The sequence below is a fragment of the Corvus kubaryi genome, unplaced genomic scaffold, assembly GCF_017639235.1.
Source record: "Corvus kubaryi isolate FWS band 111438036 unplaced genomic scaffold, C.kubaryi_AGA036_p1.0 129, whole genome shotgun sequence".
Lineage (NCBI taxonomy): Eukaryota > Metazoa > Chordata > Aves > Passeriformes > Corvidae > Corvus > Corvus kubaryi.
The window spans coordinates 2,610,401-2,633,858 of NW_024580664.1; the positions used below are offsets into that span (position 1 = coordinate 2,610,401).

General features: G+C 35.7%; 1 protein-coding gene across 9 annotated transcripts in view; it reads right to left on the minus strand.

The window, feature by feature from the left end:
• The window catches only part of ANKS1B (ankyrin repeat and sterile alpha motif domain containing 1B), a 413,072-nt gene that overhangs the window by 276,126 nt on the left and 113,488 nt on the right, over positions 1 to 23,458 (minus strand). For all 9 annotated transcript variants that reach the window (XM_042026379.1, XM_042026406.1, XM_042026397.1 and 6 more), the window contains one exon: positions 19,626 to 19,791. In XM_042026379.1, coding sequence (XP_041882313.1) covers positions 19,626 to 19,791 — 166 coding nt within the window. The remainder of the gene's footprint in view (positions 1 to 19,625; positions 19,792 to 23,458) is intronic.

A 23,458-nucleotide genomic window follows, 5' to 3' on the forward strand; every position in this document is an offset into this window, starting at 1 on the left:
TCTGCTCCATCAGAGAGAGAACACCACCATCAAATTAGTTCCTGCAACCAATTTAGAGAACCTGTCGGTTTACAAATACAGTACTTACAGTTTCATTAAGAGTATCTTCGAATATATTTTATTTGGAATTAAATTATATAATAATAATGTTTCCATTTTCTCTGGTGACAAAACTAAAGCAAATTTTTTTCCTCTTCAGTTAACTGTGATGACAACACTGCAAGTTTCAGAAAAACATTTCATGGCAAATAGAACTTGGAAACTTAAGAACCTACCAAATTTACCTAGGAAAGATTAGGTCTCATGCTGAATTTCTCATGGGGCCAACAGGGAAGTATTTAGAGCTGTCATTCTCTTCTAGTTCCTGGCTCACATTGCAATAATCTAGATGTTTCTGTGTAAATCAGATAAAATCAGGCTCCAGGAATCATCTAGCAGCTAAAAACTAATGAACTGCAGCATGTTCTAACAATATTCCTTCCTTCCTCCCTCCTGTCCCAAGGTCTACGTAATTGGAGCTTATTCTGATTTTTGCAAATGCTTACTGAGGACTTGACATTCTCCATTTTCTTCATTTCAGGGCAAAGGAAATAGAATAGAACAAAAAAAAAAAAAATGAATGTGGTCTTCTTTTAGTATATTGTAAGAGCAAACTAAGGTGTTATTCTAGGGCTGTCTTCTAAGATGTCAGACAAAAACATAAATATCTTAACTGTTTAACTGAGATGACTAAAAAAGTCATGCCCAGGGAATTCTGCCTTTTCCTGTGCTGTGTGCCATCAGTAGTCAGTTTCACAAGTCTTTTTTCTTAGGGAACACTGCACAGAGAAAAATGCCCTCATGGATAATAATAGACCGCAACACCAGAGTTCAACAAGTGCTTCATCGACATTTTCATCCCACTCTCTATGTACTGTGAGGACAAACTGCTCACTGAAACTTTTCTAAGAGATATTTTTTTCTCATAATGTACTCAAAGAAAAGGCACTAAATGGATATAATGCCACAATATTAACTATCAGGCAATACCAAGGACACCAACCAGAACACTTACTACAGCCCAGCAAGCAAAATATCAAAAGCCAGACACAGCCCATGTTCCAGAAATACAGTTATAATTAGATTTCACCTCAGAAATAAAGTTTTAAAATGGAAAACACAGTTAATCTAGTTTTCCACTTTCACTGCAGAAACATGCTAGCATCCTTATCAAAATTTACAGTTATGTGTGTATTAGCTGTTACATCAGTTATTTCTACAACTTAGTGTAATGGCAATGGATCAGCAGATCAAAAAAAGTTCATCTGCATGACACTCCATTTAGAATATATGTGGGTTTGAACTTTTAGCACTGTATAGCAACTTATTTATTCTACCAGACACCCCCACCATACACACTCCTCACAACTTCCAGCTTCCAGAAGGACCCTATGTTTTTGGTGCCCACCTAAAATGAAGCTTCAGATCCGGAAGGAATCTGGTTTATGTGCTCCAAAGCTGTCCTGTGACTGAAGCAATAAATAGTAACTGCAAATGATGATTTATTTCATATTCACATCCAGTGCTCTGAGCCAAAATGCAAATGTATACTCCTCCTATTTTATTTCCATATTCCAACTATTTGTGGAGTCACTTAAATACTATTCTCAGATTCACAATTTGCTATAAAAATGGAAGAAATGTGTATTTAACGTTAGAGGTATGGACCACTAATAACCTAGAACTAGATTATACACTACACACCTAATGCTGTATTTAAATACATATACTAAATTCCAAAGCATCTGTAAAGATAATACTAGGCATGAACAAAATACTTAAAGCACAAAGCCTACTCATTATGACCTTGTAGAGATTTATACTATAAACTCAGGGCCTGGATAGATTTGTACACTGCAAATCTGGGAGAAGAAAAAGACAGGGGTGGAAAATGAATGTGCATGAACACAAAAATATATAACGATACACCTGCACACATGAATGGACCACAAATCCAAAGGCATCCTATTATTGGTAATAACTTCCTCAGGCTCTGTTCAGTGTAGAATATTTCATGCTATGCTTCAAACTACTTGAAGTTAGGTCAAAATCCTGCATCTGTTTTGGGCACCCCAGCATCAGGATAATGCAAAAATGTGGATAAACGTCCAGACAGCTCAGTGCCGTCTGGGCTCAAAATGCTTTTTAGTGTGGTAACAAGACAGACCTAAGTTTGATCAATTATAGCAGACTCAATTTGCTAGACTATTAGAAAACTCTTATCTAGTCTGGCAATTTCTATGTTTTTGGATCTGCCTTTAGAAAAAAATGTTGGAGTGCCTTCATCTGTACATGTTTTATGTCCTCTTAACATCCAATATGCCACATGAAGGCAAAAAGCTCTGAAAAGGACACGGCAGAAATCAGGTCTTGGACAGAAATCAGTCATAATCACAATAGAAATCTTGGAAGAGTACAAACGGAGATATTATGGAAATCGTACTATTTGTGGAGGATCAGTCCACAGTGACTGAACTTACATACATCTCCTTGCAGAGAACAGAGCCACCAGAATGGCTAGTTTAACTGACGGGTTAAGAAATTAACACATTAAGGTAGGTCCCATCATGTGTGGTACCATTAGGAGCAGATTTTAATGCTCTTCAACAATGGGGAAATGGTCATCTAGTCCTTTTAAAATATTCATAGCTGGAATGAAAAAGGAATTGCCACTTCTAATCACACTGGAGTGATAGATAAAACAGTAATTTCTGATTCCTGTGATAATCAAAGATACAGAAGCTTTATCAGGAATATGCTGATACCTTAATGCTGAGGAGACAAAGAAACTTGCCCTGATTATGCTTCAGGGAACCTTTGAGCTTGATCTGCAAGCAAGAGACACAGGCCCACATGAAGAGTCATCTAAATCTGATTCTCCATGGTAAAGAGAATTTGGGCCCAGTGATGCCATGAATCTTGTAGAGGGCTCATTAACAGCCCTTTCTAAGGCAAAGCAAGGAGAGCCAACCCATTATTCTAAAACAAACCCACAGACTTCAGTAAAAGTATGTGTGTTTGTATGAGGACAGCACTTGGGCTCAGTCTGTTCATTTTGAATAAATCTTGGCTGCTGGATTCCAGCAACAGCAAATTTACAAGGTAGGAACCGAAGCCGTCAAGTAGGAAAGAACTAACATAGACCAAAAACTGAGCAGAGTAGGTCACAAAATAGCAGGCATCACACAGATTTGATTCAGAGATACCATGTGTAAGACTTCTTGGATAGCATGTGTGGTAAAAATGTGGTGTCCCCTGTAAGTGGCTGACCTGTTACAAAGATTAACAGCAATGGCATACAGTAAATTAAGCAGTTCATACAGAAATCCAGAAAACAATTTAGAAAATCTCCTATTTTGTCAGGCAGATTAAAAAAAAATCATGTTACAGAGTAGCCTCAAAAAGGGCTAAGTAATTTCCCATAGCATAGGATTCAGCTTTAAAATTGTTTTAACTTGACTAAATCCCCACGGCAAACCTTCTCTCCTACATGACTATTCAATATGGCATAAATCTGCAAACTACAGATAAGGACAATCATGTATTTCAGGATTTCAAGGAACAAACATTACCAGAGACATTTCAAAAGAACAGATGGAATAGTGAATAACAGAATCAGTAGGTAGCTACACTGGATGCATAGGGAGAACAGTTGGACTCAACTGTTTGAATCTGCTCTTTTGAATTTGCTTGGTTCCCACACACTTAAACCTGAATAACCATTGTTCTGGGTAGAATTGTAAATATATATTTGCAACTGTCTTGTTGAAAGCACTTGAAGCTATAACTGGCCCAATCCTGGATGCGGCAGCTATCTCAGGATTGTATTTGGAATTAATTACCAGTGAAGTGCATTCCAGTGGCAGCAGGGGGTCTGTTTAGTTGTTTCTGCATCATCCAAGAGAGTTGGGTATGACTATTATCAAGTTTTTATTTCCTCTAATCACCCACCTGCATAAATAGACTTTGGAACTGCTTCAAGCTTGCATAACCCTTGTAATACCAGGCAACTGTCTGGAAAAACATCTCTCATTAAGTACTAATGAGAGATGATGGGTGATTTCCACCATTTCCTGAGTAACCTTTTGAGACTGCCTCTGCAAGCTACTGATGTCTAATTGAGCATTCAAAAACAATATTGCACAGTTGCCATCTTTTTGCCATCTACCCTTTTTTTGTGTAATGGCTTTTTTGTTGGCTTTTCCATATTTAAAAGGTGTGTAGTGAAATGATCGCACTTGTCTATGACAGATTTCTGTATTTGCATTGTCTCAGCATATAGGCATCATATTTCTGGAAGTTCAGTGAAAAGCATATAGTTACAGCCACCAAAATATTTTTGGTTATTTTATCCATTAACTAAAAACTGGAATGCCTAATAGTCTTGTAAAAAAACAAAAAAACAAAAAAACAAAAAAAAAACAGAAAAGAATGGTATATATTGGGGATGTCTGTGCTTATTTTTAAATATACCTTATCAGTGAGAGGTCACTGAATGTGATCATATGCACGCCTTAGTATTTCATAAGGCTTCTCCTATAATCCAAAGAAAATAACCAAGCTGTGCTGTGCAGAAAAAATATTCTACTATTAGAAAGGCAACAGATGATTACTGAATTAGGCTACATTGTCAAATTATTTCAGAAAACAAACCACAAAAGGCGGTGAGAGTAAGTGCTCTCAAATCATTTAAATAACAATGATAGCCATACACCCCAGGGATCAAGATCAGTTAATAAATAATTAAAGCAGTCTTGAAGATCAACCTCCCAATATATATCTATGCACAGCTGCAGTGAAAATCAATTAATGGAAAAAACTATATTTTCATGAGCTTCAGTTCTTCCAAGTATCAATTAATTAATAAAGCTCTTTATCAGAAGTGAAATCACAGTGCCAACTAAAAAGATTTTAAAACCAAAGAGACAGAAATGATGTTTTAAAATGTTTCAAGATCCAGTTATTCTTATTTAAAGTATCTAAATTTTTGAGCAGCTTCAGAGAGACTTAAAAAGCTCAACTCTCACCCTGAAAATTTACATTTTTGTATTTTATATATATTTACACTGAAAGAAGTATCTTGTTAATATATATTGCATATTGTATCCAGTGAAACAGTTGTACTCATTAAGCATAAAGAACTTGTCCACTAATACACAGTCAGAATTCAGGGAACGTTCATGGTCTTTACTGCTCAATTTGAAAGTGATACCAAAGCATCTGTACCAAAGTGGACCAGTTATGGTCCAGTATGTTGCTCTGATAGCGTCCAAATGACTTGAGAAAGGTAAAGGAAATACTGTGGATAATTTTGGAATAACATCATTGAGCTTCCAACCAGTAACAGCTAATTTGTGGCACTACAGCATTAAAGTTTCTAATAACTCAAAGCCCTCAAAAAACTTGATTCCAGTTTTTAATTTCCAAATTTTCCATTTTATAATTAATGTGCTGAAACATTTTTGCCGTATTTTATATACTTCATTTGTACATAGCATTTTCATCTAAAAAATACTAAAATTCTACCCTTTTTACTAATATTCCTGCATTAATTTATTTTCTATCTCCTTCAATTCAGATAAACTTATATATTATAAAAGTGTTGTGTATTTAGACATTATTAATCTTACCTTCTGACTGACAAAGCAGGATTTACGTAACTTCTGCTCTGACTGCTTAGAATCTTCTCAACACTTCAGCATATTTAATTTTGCTAATGCCACAGGTTTCTCCTCATATTTTGGTTTTATGTTCTCTAAGATCTGCGTGATAGCTTTGAGGATTCCTTAAAATGCTTCCCAATTAAGTATTTCCACTAATACCACCTACTACATTGGTTATAGAGACCACAGATACGTAGTTTAGATAGACGTGGAATTTTTGAGAGCTGCAGTTAACTACATGAAGGAATGATAAAGTTAGCACAGAACTTTGTATAACATTGAAGAAAAATTGAAGTGTGCAAATTGAAGACAGCAAATGAATAAATCTCAATTTCTAGACCATGCAGCTTTGGCCCATTTGTTTGATATAGATCCAAATGAGTATATTCAGAAAAGAAGGAGTATTCCAGCACGGTAGAGCAGAAACAAAGAGGGATTATAATGAAGTGAAACTATGGGGGGGTGGCCAAGTTTTATGGAGAAAAATATGGCTTGAAACTTTTCAAGTACCTTTAAGTTAAAGCTCTTAAAATATAACAAGGAATCACAATTAAATCACACTGGAGTACAGGAAAGAATTTAACTAGAACCAAAGACAAGATTCACATGTCCTGTCATTCTTACTGGCAGAACTCCTAACCACTAACAATTTCCTACTGCAAATGCCACGATTCCATTAGAATATGCATCACAAATGCATTCCATATTGTGTTAATCAGGCTGATACCTGGCAGTTGGAACAGCAAGTTATAAAATGCATTGCTTTTTGTTTGCAGTGACTTCACAAAGCAATTAACACTTTTGTTAATCAACAGCAAATCCTTGTTGCAGTTGTAACAAGTTGGATGAGAAAAACTCTGAGAGACAACTTATATAATTGATCAGAAGAAGTATTTTTTTCAAAATTTACTTGCACAATATTCACAGAAAGTTCTGATATCTTTTCATTGTAATGTAAGACATAAATAGACGTAAAAGCAATGGAAATGCTCTTGGATAAAAATTTAGTGTCAATCCCAGTACTACAGGTAAGAAAATGGTTTTAATTGTGCTGCACTATTCATTATGTAACTTCCATCAAGGAGAGAATGATTTCTGAAAGAAAAAGGACATGGGGTGAATTGTATCTGGAGCTAGACTGGAAAGAGTATTCTCACTAACAGCTGGTTTTCATGTCATCATCTAGAACAGTTACAACTACATACAGTGATAGACTATATTACAGAAAGCAGGCACGCTGCTCTGGAGCCACAAACTGTGAAATGGTCTTTTTGGAAACTTCCTGTTTCCTGACAACAATAAAGCAGCTGGGTGTGCAAGTATTCTTTCATATGGGTTCTTCCAAATCTGAGGTATTTTAATGCATATCAGTAAAAAAAGAGAAAAGACTAGTTTGACATCCCATTGCAGTAGCAAATTATTCTATTATTAGATACTATAAAATATATGCTGCAACTGCATGTTTGTGGATTGGCAATAGAAACCCATTCCCACCCTATTTTGATATATAGCAAAATCCTACATCTCTTGCACACTTCCAGTTTTCTTCTGAGGTGGCACAAAAAGGAAATGGTATAAAAAGAACAAAAATCAAATCTCTGTAATGTAAGAGAAGAAAACTTTTTGGCAGCAAGCAACATGTTGCCATCAGGACTAGCAGATGAGAAAGGGAGACAGAAGCAGAGAAAATGGAAGTAAATGAGTGTTTTTTATTTAGCTTAAAATAGAACAGGAGGGAACTTTATTTTTTTTTTAGAGAATTCAACACTGATTACCTTCAACTAGGAACCAATGTTTTTCTATTTTTTAATCATTTATGACACTGAATAAAGAAAATAAATCTGTTCGTTATGTACAAAATTGGTTTATTTTAGAAATTGCTTAATATTTTCCCAAATATTTTGACTTTAACAAAATTTAGAAAGCCATGCCAAGATTTCTGCTTTCCAAATGTACCAAAGTTAATAGAGAAGTTTATTCAAATTGCGTAAAACATATAATTCTCATTAAAATGAGTTCCCAGTGGAACGCAGTTAAAAGTATTAAAGTATTAAATACACTCTTTCAATTCCTTTTAAAAAACCACCACGTTTAAGTTGGTTTTTACTGGAGAAGTAAAGACAGTAGAAAATCTACTATTTCAGATCTGATTCAGGCCAATGCTGAAATAGAATTATTAGTGCGGATGTTCAGTTGATTGTATGATATAAACTAAAATTATATTCCAATTTTGACACAGTAAGTCGCCAAAATAAATTCTCCTAAAGACTGTTAGTCAGAAGAACCAGAAAAACTTTTTTTTAGTTTGTTCGGTGGTAAATAAAGGGAAGAGTTACTGCCTGGAGTGTCTGGCATGGAGCTGGGATGCACAGAGCATGGACTCAGCATTGAACAGAATTCTCATGTTCTGCGATACAGATATAGTCACTCACATTATAGCCTGATACTTAGGGCTCTCAGCTTGATCTTCCACGTCCCTAATATGGGACATAGAAATACAAGGGATTGCCCAAGTCATCAAATCTAATAGCTAAATCAAAGGTAATCACGTAATAAAAACTGTGTTACACATCTGCTTGTCATCGACAGCAAGTCACAAACCATTCCCTAATAAACTGTGTTAAACTTGCAACCTTCAATACAAACATACCAAAAAAGCTGGAAAAGCCACATAAGGAGCAGGAGAAGGAGAGATCAGGAACATTTGCAATGCTAAGAATGTCTAGAGTACCCTAAGTTATGTATATTTCAGTGTCTATCAATTAATCCTTCAGAGCTGAGCAGCTTTATCATCTGAAATTGAGAGACCAAACAGTGGAGAAATTAATCTTCCACAAAAGACAGAGCTCTTTGTGTGATTCAATAAATATCTATATTGCATTTCCAGTGTTTCTGAAAACCACTTTAGCTTTTTTTACAGTACTTGAACTGCACTGCATTATAGACATAACTCAAGTGAAGCACTAGCTCTTGAGAACTGATCTCTCAAACTATAGGACTCAGTTTCATCTTAATCCAAAATAGCACAATATGCAAAGTCTTGAATACAACAGGATAAAAAGTATGAACTTGAGATAACTGGTTCTTCCCGGCTTCTAAAATGGAGCAAGATTCAAACTGAAAAGCTTTGTAGAAAATTCAGCTTAAGGTTTGCAGAAAATTCACAGGTGCATCAGGAGACACATAATATTAGCTAAACGCACATTAAGATCTCCATGCAGTGCTATACCCATTTCATGCTTACATTCCTCTAGAATGTACCAGATGCATGTAAACTGTAAACAAATTAATAGTAAGATGAAGTTATTTGATGAGTTTTACAGAAGTATTATTTCCCATGTATCTATTAAGTTACTGCCAATTATGAAAGGCACTATCATTTACATCTGTGCAATTATCAAACAATCTCATCACCACTCTGAGGGGTAGTATTACTAGAATGGAATATGCTCTACATGGTCTATATATGTTCCAGCCCTCACTCAAAAGTACATACAAAGGATGTTGCAACTAATCATCATTTAACAAAGATAAATTCAAATCCTGGTAAATAATACTTGCATGTGGGCTTTAAAATGCAAAATAACCAAAAATAATTATCTTCCTTTGAATTATTGTTTTGATTTGAAAAAGGGTTTTTGTCTGACAGCATGCAGTCAAGTGTATAATGAGATCATTCTAGACGGTAATCACACCAGGATGGATGAAAGTGAGCGTTGGTCAGAATGCACACACTTTGATGAGCACTCATTTGCAAAAATTGCCAAAAACTCCTGTGAGGGCTGATTTTTTTCAACTGCATTTTAATGAATAATAATAAAACCCAATGGAACATCAGAAAATGTTTAACATATGTCGAGCAGAAGCCTTTTTCTCTCAGTTTGTAGAGAAACCAGAACCTAGTCCTTTGGCAAATGAAATTACTTTAACAACGTAAACATATTTACTGGAACATAGTGGATGGGCGGAGACGTGCACGTATTTTGACAATGAACTGCTCACGTGGTATCAGTCATCCCCATGTGTTTTAACTTCAAATATGACAGAGTGTTTTTAAGACTGACATTTCATTCTTCAGGATATTATCAGAGATGTTATCCAGGGGAGCATTTGATGGGGAGCAATTATCCTAATTATATACTAAAAACCTTTTAGAAGGATGATAAGGTTTTAAAGGAAAGTACATTAGAGCTGCAATATGTAAGAATTGACACGACTTGTGCAACCTCAATTCAGTCTCCTGTGCATATGCATTCTGAAGAAGCCTTTATGATTATAATGCTCTTTCTCCACATGACCTCTCCTGCATCAAGGTCATAAAAATGTGGTGGAAATGGACAATGGAACAAAAGAAATTATGGCACATTAGCAATGTGGAAGGAGCAATAATATTACAAACAGAGAGATGCAAAAAATTTTTCCTAAATATCAAACAGAAACTCACATGAAAATACCCAAAGGGAATGTGAAATGAGAGAAATTTCTACTAAAGCTAGAAATTTTTAATCAACAGATCTATCTAATTTGTATCCAAGAATTTAAAAAGATCTGGCAAGAAGTCATCTCAACAAATGGCGCTGTTTCTTGATAGCACCTGGCATATTGATAAGATTTAAGAAGACTAAAAGGAAGCTAATGGAGTAACCTCAGCCATTATAGGCTTTCAGCCTGAGATCAGGAATAATGGAATAGCTGATATGGATCACCATTAATAATAAATGGAAGGGACATAGGTCATGCAAATTAGCATTGCTTCAGAAAAACTGGATCTTATTATTTAAGCTGGGTTTTTAAAATAAAACGTTAAGTTTGTTGAATAGAGGTAAACACTTCAAGTACATTTGGATTAATAAACTTTAACCCCTTTATTCAAGGGGTCTATATTTGCAATGGAGGAAATTTAAAAAAATGTTATATTGAATTGTTCCAGATACATGTCCATGAGAAGTGTGCACTAGCCAAATGGAAAAAAAGGTAACAGTTTTACCATCTTTATCCTACAAATCCATTATGGGTAGGAGAAGTGTCAAAAAGTCCACATAAACCTCATTCTTTTAATGCTCTTTGTCAGGATTCTGGAACCTGCCAGTTTCATGGGCAAGAGTCAGCCAAGAAAACATTCTAGAAACAGCAATCACTGAATACTTCTGTCTCTTCCACTGTGTACTTCTCAGTTTGTGACACTGAAGCTTTATTTTAGCCCTGCAGGATAAATTCTGATTTTGTCAAAAGGCAAGAAGTGAAACAAACAACCAAAAAAAACCCCCAAAAACAAAAAAGCAGAATTTTTTTTATTTCCAACACAGCAAAGAATTAATTTTTAACACAGTGCTTTGGAGTTAGAGACTGCCACTCACGTGATGACAAAATTGGAGGATTTCAATTTTCTAGTTGTTAATATGAGAATTTTGTGATGAGAGGTTTGTTCAAATACAAAATTTCTCTGTTTAAAATAGAATAACTAAGGGAACAGATGTGTTAGGGGAACCTATGGCTTTATCTCACACTGCCCAGGACTGCTTAGAGGGGAAGCCAGAGGATGAATTGCTACTGAAATTTTTTATCATTTATTTTCTCTCATTTATTAATTTATTCTGTAATACATTTATAATTAGAGTAAAATCCTAATGAAAATGGTGCTTATTTTGCACAACAGAAGCTAAATTTTTTTCTCTCCCTTTGTAACTTCTAACAAGAAAATTGATTTCCATGTTGTACAGGAAATTGAAACACTAAAGCAGAGATATATTTTCTTCTTTAAACATTAGAGAGTGCATGTGTGCACTGTGGGTATATCTACTGACAGCAGGCTACAGACATGTCAAGAAAGAATATGGGACAGTATCTGTCTACATAAAGTGAATACAGATCACCAGGACCTGTTTCTTGGATAATACCAGAAACCTGCCCTATCTGGACAACCTAGCAACAAACTTCACTGTAGAAAGAACTTTCAGGCTGTCTCAGTCACCTCCTGAACACTACCTAAATATAGCTAGAGTGGCCCACAGCTTTAACGTGCTGTTACAACATGGTTAGAGGGAGGCAGTTAACAGGGCAAAAATCAGAGTTGTACACCTCACTGACCTGTCTACAGCCACTTCCAACTACAACAGTGGAAGAGATAATTTAAGAGGCATCTTCTCCTGATTTCAGACAAAATCAGAAGGGAAATATTCGCACAGACAGTACCTCATTTTTCATCTCAGAAGAGGTATTTTTCCCAGTCTCATATCAATACCTAATTGGCTAATTCATAATTCTAATGAAGACCCTTCTTTTGGAAGATGATGTATACAGTGAAAATCTAACCCAACTGAAATCAGTGGTAAAACATGTGCTAACATCAATGACATTAGGAATACATGTCAGGCTCTGAGACTCAGACCACTTGAAGTCCTACTCATCAAGACCAGCAGGTCAGTAACACCTGTCAACAAAATACTAACCAACATAGGACCACGGGTGAACTGTGCTCCTCTAGGAGATACAGTATTTTAAAAAGTCAGTAGAAAGCATCCTAAGTAAATAATATCAGAAATACAAAAAAATAGGTATGAAAATATTATGATGATGAAACAAAACTCCCAATCTTCTCATAATTTGGGGATTTGTATTTTGAGAAAATAAAAGGAACTATTAAATGCCAGAAGATACTTAAAAAATTAAAAGGAATTCTAAAATTGTAATTTCTGTTATAGAAACAGCTACAGCACCAAATAATCTAGGCATAAACTTCAGGAATCTTTTCTGGTTTTGAAAGGTGCTTTAAAAAGTACTAGCTGTACTGAGGAAAAAACCCAGCAAAATGCAAGATGGAAGAGCTATTGTATATTTCACTCTTCCATCAGCACTCTCTTGATTTTTATTAAAATGTCACATGAAATTAAAAAATCTTAGCTGTAAACATATGTTAATGTATTAGACAAAATAGCTTCTGATAAGAAGTGTGCATTCTATACTGTGGCAGTCAGAATGACAAATACAAAATGTGTCATCACTGAAAGTCAGGAGAAGTTTGCTTTGGTTTCTGGTACAGTGTTCTGGCAAAGATGTGTATCTTGAAGCTCTGAATGTGAACCTTACAATACTGTACATGAACCTGTTAAAACAAGTAAATTGATAAATTGATACATTCTGCACCATGGCCAAATTATCTCCATTTGGCTCAAACATGGGTTTAAGGAAAGAAAAGAATAGGAGAGAAAAAATATGTATAGGTCTCGACACTAAATTTCACTATTAATAAGTTATTGACTGAAAATTCAGCTGAAAATTTTTGATAATTTTCAATTTTTACTTTGAAGTAAATTTTACTAAAAAGCTCATAAACAGCAAAATCAAACTACTTTCATTTGGACTAAATATAACATTTAATTGAAAAAATGGTATCTGTTTTCCAGTTCAGCCGCTTCAGTTGGTATAAACATCATAACCCAGATTTGCTTTCTGAAGAGTTGCTGGAGAGCTCCAACTTAGACAAAGAATGTTAGGGTACCTCTGTCTTGACTGCAGTTGGCCATGAGTACACTGAAGTTGGAAACGACAAGCTTCTTAATCACTAGCACAGAAATCAGTGATTCTAATACAGACTTCTGTGCAGAGTAACAGGCACTAAACCCCAGATAATTTTAACATGTATTTTGAAAGGTTTATTAAAGGAACTACACAAAGGCTAGAACCTAACTTTTCTCCCTTTAAGGGGAGTATTGTCATTGTGTCAGGGCACTGTGAGACTATTGCTCATTCTTTCCATGGCCTATGATACTCCTTCAGTGGTAAATGTAAAGGGGAATTATATTGTGTGAAACATCCTGAGAACGGGGAGACTTTAGTTAACAATGGGAGCGTTTCTCTAAGGCAAAAAAATTACTTAGAGAAGAAAACGCTTGCTGTCTAAAAAAGTGTTCAGCTATTAGGTTGTTATGGAAACACAAGCCTCTTTTGTCAGCGAACTACTCCACCACACGGATGCAAGGCTCACATTACAATGCACACCTATGCCCTGTGCTCCATAATGACAAGCTCTGAGTGGCTCTTCACTTCTCACTCAACATACAGAACACTTATACTCTTTGGAGATAATGTTTCCTTGAGTAACAGACAGAACAATAAGGGACATTTGATTATCACACATATATCATCACAGAATATCCTGATAATAATTCCTTGGAAGGGATCCACAAGATCATCAAAGTCAAATTCCTGGCCCTGCACAGGACAGCCCCAAGAATCATACCATGTGCCTGAGTGTTGTCCAAACACTTCTTGAACTCTGGCAGGCCTGGTGCTGTGATGCCATGTCAAGTCCCGAAGCACTAGTAAGTTTTACTGGCCCTGACAAGGTTCTCCATTCACATCCCTGCTGCTTAGAAAATTCAGCACTGATGGCAGGTAGGTAGTAATGACTTTGAATATGCACCACAATGTCAAAAGCCTTCATGGACAGTCGGTTGTTTCAGAAACATTTGTGTTAAATTAGGCTGAATTTCATAGATTAGGCTGAATTTTCATCTGGTTCTAGACCAACTGTTACACTGCCTACTCCTTTATTATGTTCTTTCCTCTACACAACTAAGATGATTTTTCTTTGTCATTAAATACTTCTTCTTGACAGTATTTAATCCCGGGGAGTTAGACTGTAGGTCATGTGTTCAAGTGCACTATATCCTGCTATCTCTGGTTTAAAAAGCACACTTAAATGAAATACAGCTCTATTAGCAGTCCTTCTGCTTGAAGCAATTTGTGAGTGGCTTCCAGAAAGGTTTGTGTGTGACCCTTCAGATCAATTGGAGTATCAAAGTGATGAAGCATCGATGACTAAAGCTACACTCTTGAATTTCCATTCACCCAGACAATTTTTTACATCTGGCAGTGTGACGGTTCCTTCTTGTGGCCACTTTTCACTGCTTTGCTTATAACTAGAAAATAACTGCACAAAAGTGAAGGTATAAATTCATCAAGTTAGAAAATATGTATTTGGGATCTGAATCTCAATCTGGAAAACTGAAGTGTGCAAATATTCACGATTACTGAAGTCAAACAGAAACTGATGATCCAACAAATAGAATTTTATTTCCCAAGCCAAGTATTTGATGATTTTGGAAACGAAGTAAAAGACAAATTTTAATGTTGATAAAAATGTTACCACAGCTAGGCCCTTTTTTCAATTCAGGTTTCTGGAGAATTGTCTCCTAGATATCTGTATGAGACTGCTGACACAGCATTAAACAGTAGACACAAGAATGCAAGCTAAGGTGATCTGACACACTGGCTACAAATTTTCAGGTTCATTTTCTCTGTAAACACAGGAGAGGGATGCCAGACTGAGAAAGCAAAAGAACCTCAAACCCTAATATTGCAAAGAATTGGCCAGCTTGGGGACAGTTTGATATATTGTATTAATTCAATGTCAACTATCTTTTTCTTAATTTCCCTGCTGTGATTATGAGGCTATAAGGAAAAGGTATGATTAATTACAGATTTATTAACTGCATAGTCCTCCTTACAAGTTACTGGCATTTAAGCACAAATCAAGTAATTTTTTTAAATAACGAAAACATCCTGACTGACAACAGCAAGATTGCTTCAAATACACTTAGCTGGGTGAAGGAGCAGAACAGCTGCTATCTCTTTCTTTATGTTTCAGCTCCATGCCTTGTGTTTGCCTGCTACAGGCTAGTGGCAACACATCACATATTCAGGGACAATTTTTATCCCTGATAGAATCCATATCTTTGATATAGCTGGGTAGAGTAGTTGTACAAGAGCTATCTTTAAAATTGCTGACTTGGGAATTGCTGACTGTGCAGTGGCTGAGAGCTCAGCACAAGTGAAGCCCCATAGTATTTATCTTATTTCTCAGCTGGATTTTGCAGCCCACACTGAGTTCTGATTTGCCACAGCTCAGCTGTTTTCAGAGTTGAAGATGGCTCACTAAGGTGTCCCTGACCTGCAGCCACAGTGAAGTAACATAACAAAACATAATAGGTTCTTGAACTAGAATTCTCTTATCCAATGGTGATTCTCATGCAGTTTACATAGAGAAATGTCTCTTCTTGTTATTGAGATGCTTTATTAAAACCTTTGTTAATTTGCATAGACAGATTAAATTTCCCAAGGAAGGTGGTCGGTTTTTTCTTCCACAAGTTGTTCAGGAGAAACAGAGTTTGAAAAGTCCTCTCTAATTCCTGATAATATTCAAGGAGACCTAAAAATAGTTTATTTATTACTGGCCTTGACTCACTATTATTGAAAATTTAGCATGTAAACTGCCACCTGGTCTCACTCATAGGGAGTTTCTGCAGTAGAAATGATAAAAGCAGACTCAAAGAGATATAATCTCCCCACTGGGTAGGGGCATGCACTTAACTACAATAAAAAACCCCAAAAACATTTATTCTGTAATGTATCTCAGACTTTATTCAATATTTCTCCTAAATAAAATGGATGACACTATGAGGTGCAAGGATGGACTGTGGTACAGAATGTCTAAGCTACCAAGGGTACAAGTTAAGTCTGTAAGGGTCTTTAACCTCAGAGCCCCAAAAGCAGCCTAGTGGAACACCTAAATCAGTATTCTGGACTCTATATGAAGTGAACAAAACCACAATAACTTCAGGAACACCTTTTGAACTTCATTTACACTTTTTCCAAGATGATTTGTTGCTATAGTTCACAAAATCTCATTACATTCCTAAAAGCAAAAGGACAATACTAATGCATGGCTTATGAACTAATAAAATTTCATTACTATTTTTCAAGATTAAATATGTCATGTGACTTCTTTTCTAAATGGAAGAGTGCTGCAGAAATTAAAATGAGTAGCAGAAATGTCTAGTTTAAGGAATAAGGATACTGTCCTGGAAGAGGACAGGACAATATCCAACAGAAGAATCACTAAGATTGATTCATGAATCAATTATTTTATATTCATTTTATGATATTGATCTATGAAAATTTAAATCCAAATTTACATTTTACTTAATGGAAAAAAATGGTCTTAAAGAGTGCAGTATTTAGAATATTCTTATCATGTCTTAACAACTATTTTAAAGGTAGAAATGCTGAGAGATGCTTACACACTCTGCCAAACTTGTCCTACCAATCTATCACAGAAACAAAGACCCGTTTAACTTGGACTGAGACACACATGCAGTCTCTTTTAGTCTTAAATCAGTCCTAATTAGAAGCAACTGCTTTAACTGCCAGTGTAAACCAATAAATGTTTCTCTTCCTATATAAACCTAATCTCTTGCAAACCAACATAAAACCCACACAACACAGGATTTCAAAAGTATAGGTAACCAACTTTATGACTACTTTTATTTGCTTTCTATTCAGTTTTTCTCCCTGAAATCTAACAAGCCTTTACCATTTGTTGCATGGAGTTCTCATCCTCTGTGATTCTGTACCAGTTCAACAATAAAATTCAGGGAACTATGGAGCAGTCTGTTTTTTCTCCCCTGTAGATCAGAGAATGATGGCTGATAAGGTGACTATGCTAGGAGTTTACTATCAGGGTAGATAATAGCAGCAACATGTAGCTCTACAGTTTGAAAGGCCAGCCAGAATGACCTTTCCTCTCAGTACAAGAAAGGAGAATTTGCAATCACTGAGTGCAGTCAGCCTCACTTCTGCTGCCTAGAGGTAGGAATGCCCCAGACAGTGCTGAGTGTTGATCACACTGGCCTACTACCTAGGGAGAGGACACTGACAGATGCAATTTTATGTTCAAAGTGCTGCTTCATGTTCTTAAAGAGCCCTACATATCACATAATACAGAAATTTGAAACAGTATTCCCAAAGTCGGCATGTCTCAGTGACACAAAAACGGAGGGAAATTCAGGGAAAAAAGCATGCAATATTAGATATTTCTTTTAAATAAATGATCTATAATCATATGTAACTTATTCAAGCAATAAATCTATATGACCTAAAGTGGCAGGGTGACATTCACATGCAATTACACGTAGTGCTAAATACCTTATAACTGAGAGTGACGTGTTTCATTTCATTTGGTCCATTTGTAGTATCAGATAAGAGCCAACACGATTCCAGATATGGCTTGCAAGCCAGGCCAGTTGGATGACTTCTACATTTACAGCTTAAAATAAAACTACATTTTTCTATACAGCCAAATGTTCTTTTAAACAAAATGCCAAGGGGAAAATATCATAGTGGTATATGGAAAACTAAGACAGAAGGAATTACAGTACATTCGTATTGTCAACTCATTGATCTTGTTACATCTTACAAATACCAAGGGTACCTACAGCATGAATGTCCTACAGCTTCCCTGGTTATACTCTAGGCCTCTGATACACACAAATTTAAACTTCACACAAAACATACTTCCAGACTAAGACATAAAAATGTCCTTTTTAGGATCTGTGTTTCACCTTGATCTTAATGGACTTACTATGCCTAAGGAAAATGCTTGTGTTCAGCAGACAGCACAGTTCCAAAGCCTGGTATTTTAACTAGTGAAAACTCCCTCTTTTTTAAAAAATACTAATTACAATGGAAAGCTTTGTTGTTGAGGCCCATTACTAAGAAGGCAGGTAATGAACTCCCCCTACCAGTTCATTGGGTATGTGTATGGCAGTCTTTCCAGTGCAATACATATGTTTATGGTGATTATTCAAGTAGAAGTTTGAAAAAAAAAAAAAGATAATTTATTTTCTTCCTTTACTGAACAACAAACTACAATATTGTCCTGCACAGACTAATTTTTTTTAGATTATCAGAGCCAAAATCATCAACAAAGTAAGAAACACAAGTAGTCATGCTGGTCCTCAAGTCAGATTCTGGTTCATTCTGTACAACTATGCTATGAAGATGCTATCCTATTTTGCGCCACCTTTTAGACTGCTGCTCATAATACAGGTTCCCTCAAGTCTTCTTTAGCCCAAATTTAATGGAGGGGTGGGAATTATGATCCACTCCACCTTACCTTGCAAACTCCAAAGCTGTATCTTGCTATCTGGCCCTCATATACTATGCCTCATACAGCTCTGGCACTCTTCCAATACTAGTTCAGCCGTGAAAGCAAGAAGGTGCTGTCCCTTACACAGACCAGATCAATAACATGATGTTAGTCAACAATCATCTGTCACTCTTGTCTATTACCCAAATCATGATTCCTAATCAAGATCACACAGGTCGGAAAGTCAATTGCCTGTTTCAAATAGGTCTCTGCTGCTGAGAACTGTCATTTGTCAAAGCAGACTCTCAGTCCAATTAATTAGAGCAAAATGACTATATTCTGAAATTCCTGTACCAGGTGGTGACTAATGAAGAGTTCAAACAAGGGTAATGGAAGAGATCATGTATTTTGGAGAACGTAAGCAGAGTTCTTACAAATAATATCATGCTTATACATAATATCTGACTTATCATAATTCTATTAGTTTTTAACTATTTTAACCCATTGCTGTTCAAACCTGTATATAATACAAATAGCAGCCTGTCAAACTGTCATTTAATATTTCCCTTAATTCTCATTCCCTATTTCATTTTCAAAAATGGATCAGATATTCCTTCACGTAACATGAAAATGCAGAGTATTTTAAATTTTGAACTAGTTCCATAACGTTGTTGCTAAGCAATACTTAGGAAAAAAAAGAAACAGGTTGGTTAAAGGATTACTGCAAAAGGCTTGACTGCAAGAAACTCTAATTTGGCTTTTTGCAACCTTCTATCTATCTAGGAAAGTATTTAAACATCTGCTTTGTTTTCACTTCTACAACATTTTGCTATTAATCTTTATTCTGATGTGAAGCTCTTATGGTAGCTAATGGAAGACTATAATCATACTGTCATAAATAAACAGAGTGCTGCATGCTTAAAAATATAAACCTATATATTCTATAAATTAACACTTAAACCAATGACTGTGTAAAGGATTATTTGGTGATTTACCTGGTCTTGAGGAAGGAACTCTTGCTATCTCTAAGGAACAAGGCTTTTTGGTGACTGCTATGTCTATCGAATCACAAAGACTGCTGTCATTTTCTGAAGGAACTGCATCCAGAGGTACAGAGGGTATTGCTTCCAATGCATAACCTCTCTTCTTTGAATAAGATTCCTGAAATGCAAAAATTTAAGTAGGTAAGAGAGATATTTCTCAGATGACACAGGAAAAGAACCAGGCTCAATAACTCTGGCTTGCAGGGTTTAGAATTCAGCAAATTAAATACCACATTCTGCTGAAATCCAAACTGTATCAGACCAGAAGAATTACTTGCATGCTAGAAGAAAAAATTTCTTATTTCTTTAAGTTTTTGTATAATACAGTTCTTGTTCAGTTTACAGAAGAACTTCATTCATCAAACTTCGTATTTAACGAAAGCCAGATAACTGCTTTTGCCATACCTGTTTTGCTGGTTCTAACTCAGGGGATGTCTCATTTTCTTTTTTAATTGTATCTCATGAGAGCAACAATTACATTAACCACTACAATTACATTCTCTTCAGGGATGGTTTTACAAAATGTTTATATTACATTTAAGAAAACTAAAAATATGCTTTCTACATATGGAAGGCAGGATCCCAGGCTGTGAATGAAGATGAATTACTGCTCTACGTTTGAGCAAAATAATGACAAAGGGTCCCATAACAGCGATACGTACAGCAAATTCTACTGATTAGCAAATGTTTAGGGAGGGAAGAAAGGAATTAGAAGTTTTGCTGGTACAGTAATCCAATCAAGCAGACTGCTTCTAGTTTTGAACATGACTAAGAAGATAACATCCAGTTTCAGCAGAGTTTCACCAGAGATTTATATTTTTTAATCCCAGCAGAAAGCAATTGCATGGTCAAAGACATATTTCCACATCTTTCTTACATTGGACATATGGATGTCTCGGAAAGTCAAGCATCAGACATAAATAAAATATGATATAATAAAAGGCAAAGGGCAAGAAAGCACCCTGACAGTTAGATATTATCATAGCCCTACTCAGAAAATGATTGAGGAATGTGATGTCTGAAACAAAATGTGGAATAACAATTTCTTCACCAAGAACTCACATTACCTAAGGCAAACTATGGCTGTAGGTAACAGTGCCTTTTCAGATAAATGATTTATTTTATACTGTTAGCAGATCATTACATGACTCAACTTCTTGCCTTTTTTTTTTTTTTTCTGGTGATTGTGCTCATTTGATCTTTATGAGAGTTCATAGTTTGGCAATAATTCAAGGTCTCTTGAAGGACAGGGTTAAGATAGCAGAAAGAGGAGCTTCACTTCAAAATTCTTCTGGATGACTTCAGTAGAGACAGATTTAAATCCCAGGTTAAACTAATAATGAACTTGAAAATGAATACTGCAAACAGTGATCAGGGAAAACATCATGCAAAATAAAATAAATAGAATACTAAGATGCATTTGTAATAAAAAAATTAGTATATACTATCAAACAATACAAAATTGGTGGTCAGCATTCAAAAAACATGTCTAAAAGAGGAATGTGACTGCATCTCTACCTGTTTCACCCCTTCCAGCTTATACCTAGTCAGAGTATGAGCTCTCAGTAGTCTCACAGATATAAACTAATAGTAACTAGTTTCAGATAGTAGACATAATAAGGATTAGAAAAGTTTCCAAGTGGGCTTCCTGCAGCTCCAAATGTAACTTTATTAGCTTAAGCCATTTCATTCCTTAAACGAAGTTAATAGAAAATTATACAGAGGCATTGAAGCAGCTGAAGTGCAACTGCAGGACAAGAAAAGGAATCCTTCCAACCTTGAAGAAAAAGGAATTTCTACCCTGTCCATTTAAGTCTGATGTAAAAAGGCAGAGGCAAAAATTTATTGACCAGAGCAATTAATAAAACAGGAGACTTCAATTTAATCCTTGTACTCTTCTAGAAACATGCATTTAAGACAGAATGCCAAAACCCTAATTATAGTAAATCTGCCTAGAGAAGCCCATGAAGAAGTACTGCAGCCTTAAAATTGTGACCAAACTCCAGAGTGAAACTGTTCAGTGCCTGAATTCAGCCACATTAAAAAAAAACCATTATAAATCGATACACAAAACATTAGAATAGACATTGGATCACACTTTGTGTCACCCAATATTCTGTCTGTAAATGTAGCCAACAGTGCTGACCTAGAGAACAGTGAAGCCAACATGAGACCAGGTCAAGCATACAGTAACTGTTTCTCCTCCTGCAACACTTTGTGGGTCTCACACTTCATAGTCAAAAGGTGCTGACTTTGTTTTGCATGTCTACCAATCCAACTTTCTAGAATTACCTTCCTAAGTTGCCTTTAGATGTCCCCTTTTAGAGTTTGCATGCCCCCCATTTTGTTTTTAGCTATCTCACCAAGTTTGACATGGCTGCTTTATACATTAGGTGGCCACGAAGGGTTGCTCTTTACTTTTCCTCTCCTTGTGATTTCACAGACATATGCACTTCCCATGTTCTCTCCTTTAAGGAATGTGAGATACTAACCCTACTCACCCAACTGCTCCCAGATTTTCACCATCCCTGTCACCCTTCATCCTCTCAGTCTTCAGTGATGTGACAGGGATGACATTTTCACAGATTTCCTCATTCAAGATGAGGGCTCACCAAGTAGTCATACTGACACAATGATGTTCCCTCTTTTGTACTCTACTCCCTTCCTAATTGCTCTTAACATTGAATTTGATTTTCTGAATGTAATTCAACATTCTGTAATTAACATTGCATGAATATAAATGTCAGAGAAGAATAAATAAAGATGATGGAGTTACTCAAAAAATGGTTTGAATGTAAACTACTGACAAGTAAATTCTTACTAAATATCTCTCTAATAAATAAAACATAATAATAGTATGTCCAGCAGAAGTTAAATGAGTTAGAGTCAAAAAAGAATTGTTAAGACTTTAGAAAGCCTGAAATTGAACTGATTAAGCAAAGATTATGAACCTTAATTAAAAAGTGCATATGTAGCAAAAAGGAAAAAGAAAATTTCTCATTGCTGGAGAAAAGCATTCTGAAGTCTTCTAGTCGCTACAATATGTTCTCCATTTTGCTGGTAATGAGCATTTCTAGAAATTTCTAAGATCTAAACTAGTTCACTAACTTCAAGTTAGATGTTAGCAGATGACGTAAGATTGTCTTTAAGTATCAGGCATGAAGCAACGTGATTCTGTTTTTCTCTAAAAGTTCTTCACCAACTGCAGTAACAAGTAACTCTACAGTAATTCTACATGTCCAAGTTATTATCAACTGCATAATAAAACCTTCTAAAAATACTTTTCCTTTATCTTTAGTCCTGAAATCAAAATAATCTGAGTCTAATTTTTGTTTTAAAAAGAGATTATTCAATCTCAAATTTCTATTAACCATTCCAAATTGCTGAACATGAGACATACAACTGACCACCACCATCATGACAGAATTAGTCCTTATTTGAAATTAATAACTTCATAAAAATCATGTGCTGGGCTGCTAGTACATTAAAATAAGGAAAGGATAAAAATACATTCACAATAGAAGTAAAAAAAAAAAAACAACAAAGATTGAGAGTGACTGAGTCCCTGAGAAATCACTAGAGAACAGCCACCCATACTGATAAATAGAAATTAGATTTTTTGTCTTGTAGAAAGAAACAGTAATGTGATATTGAAGTTGCAGAGCACATGCCAGGGACACAGGGCACACTGTGGCCCTTATTCATAGGCCTGCAGTCAGCTGGGTCTCTTCTGAGCATATACTTGATGGGATAATACCTATGACACACAATCTGAAACCTGAACA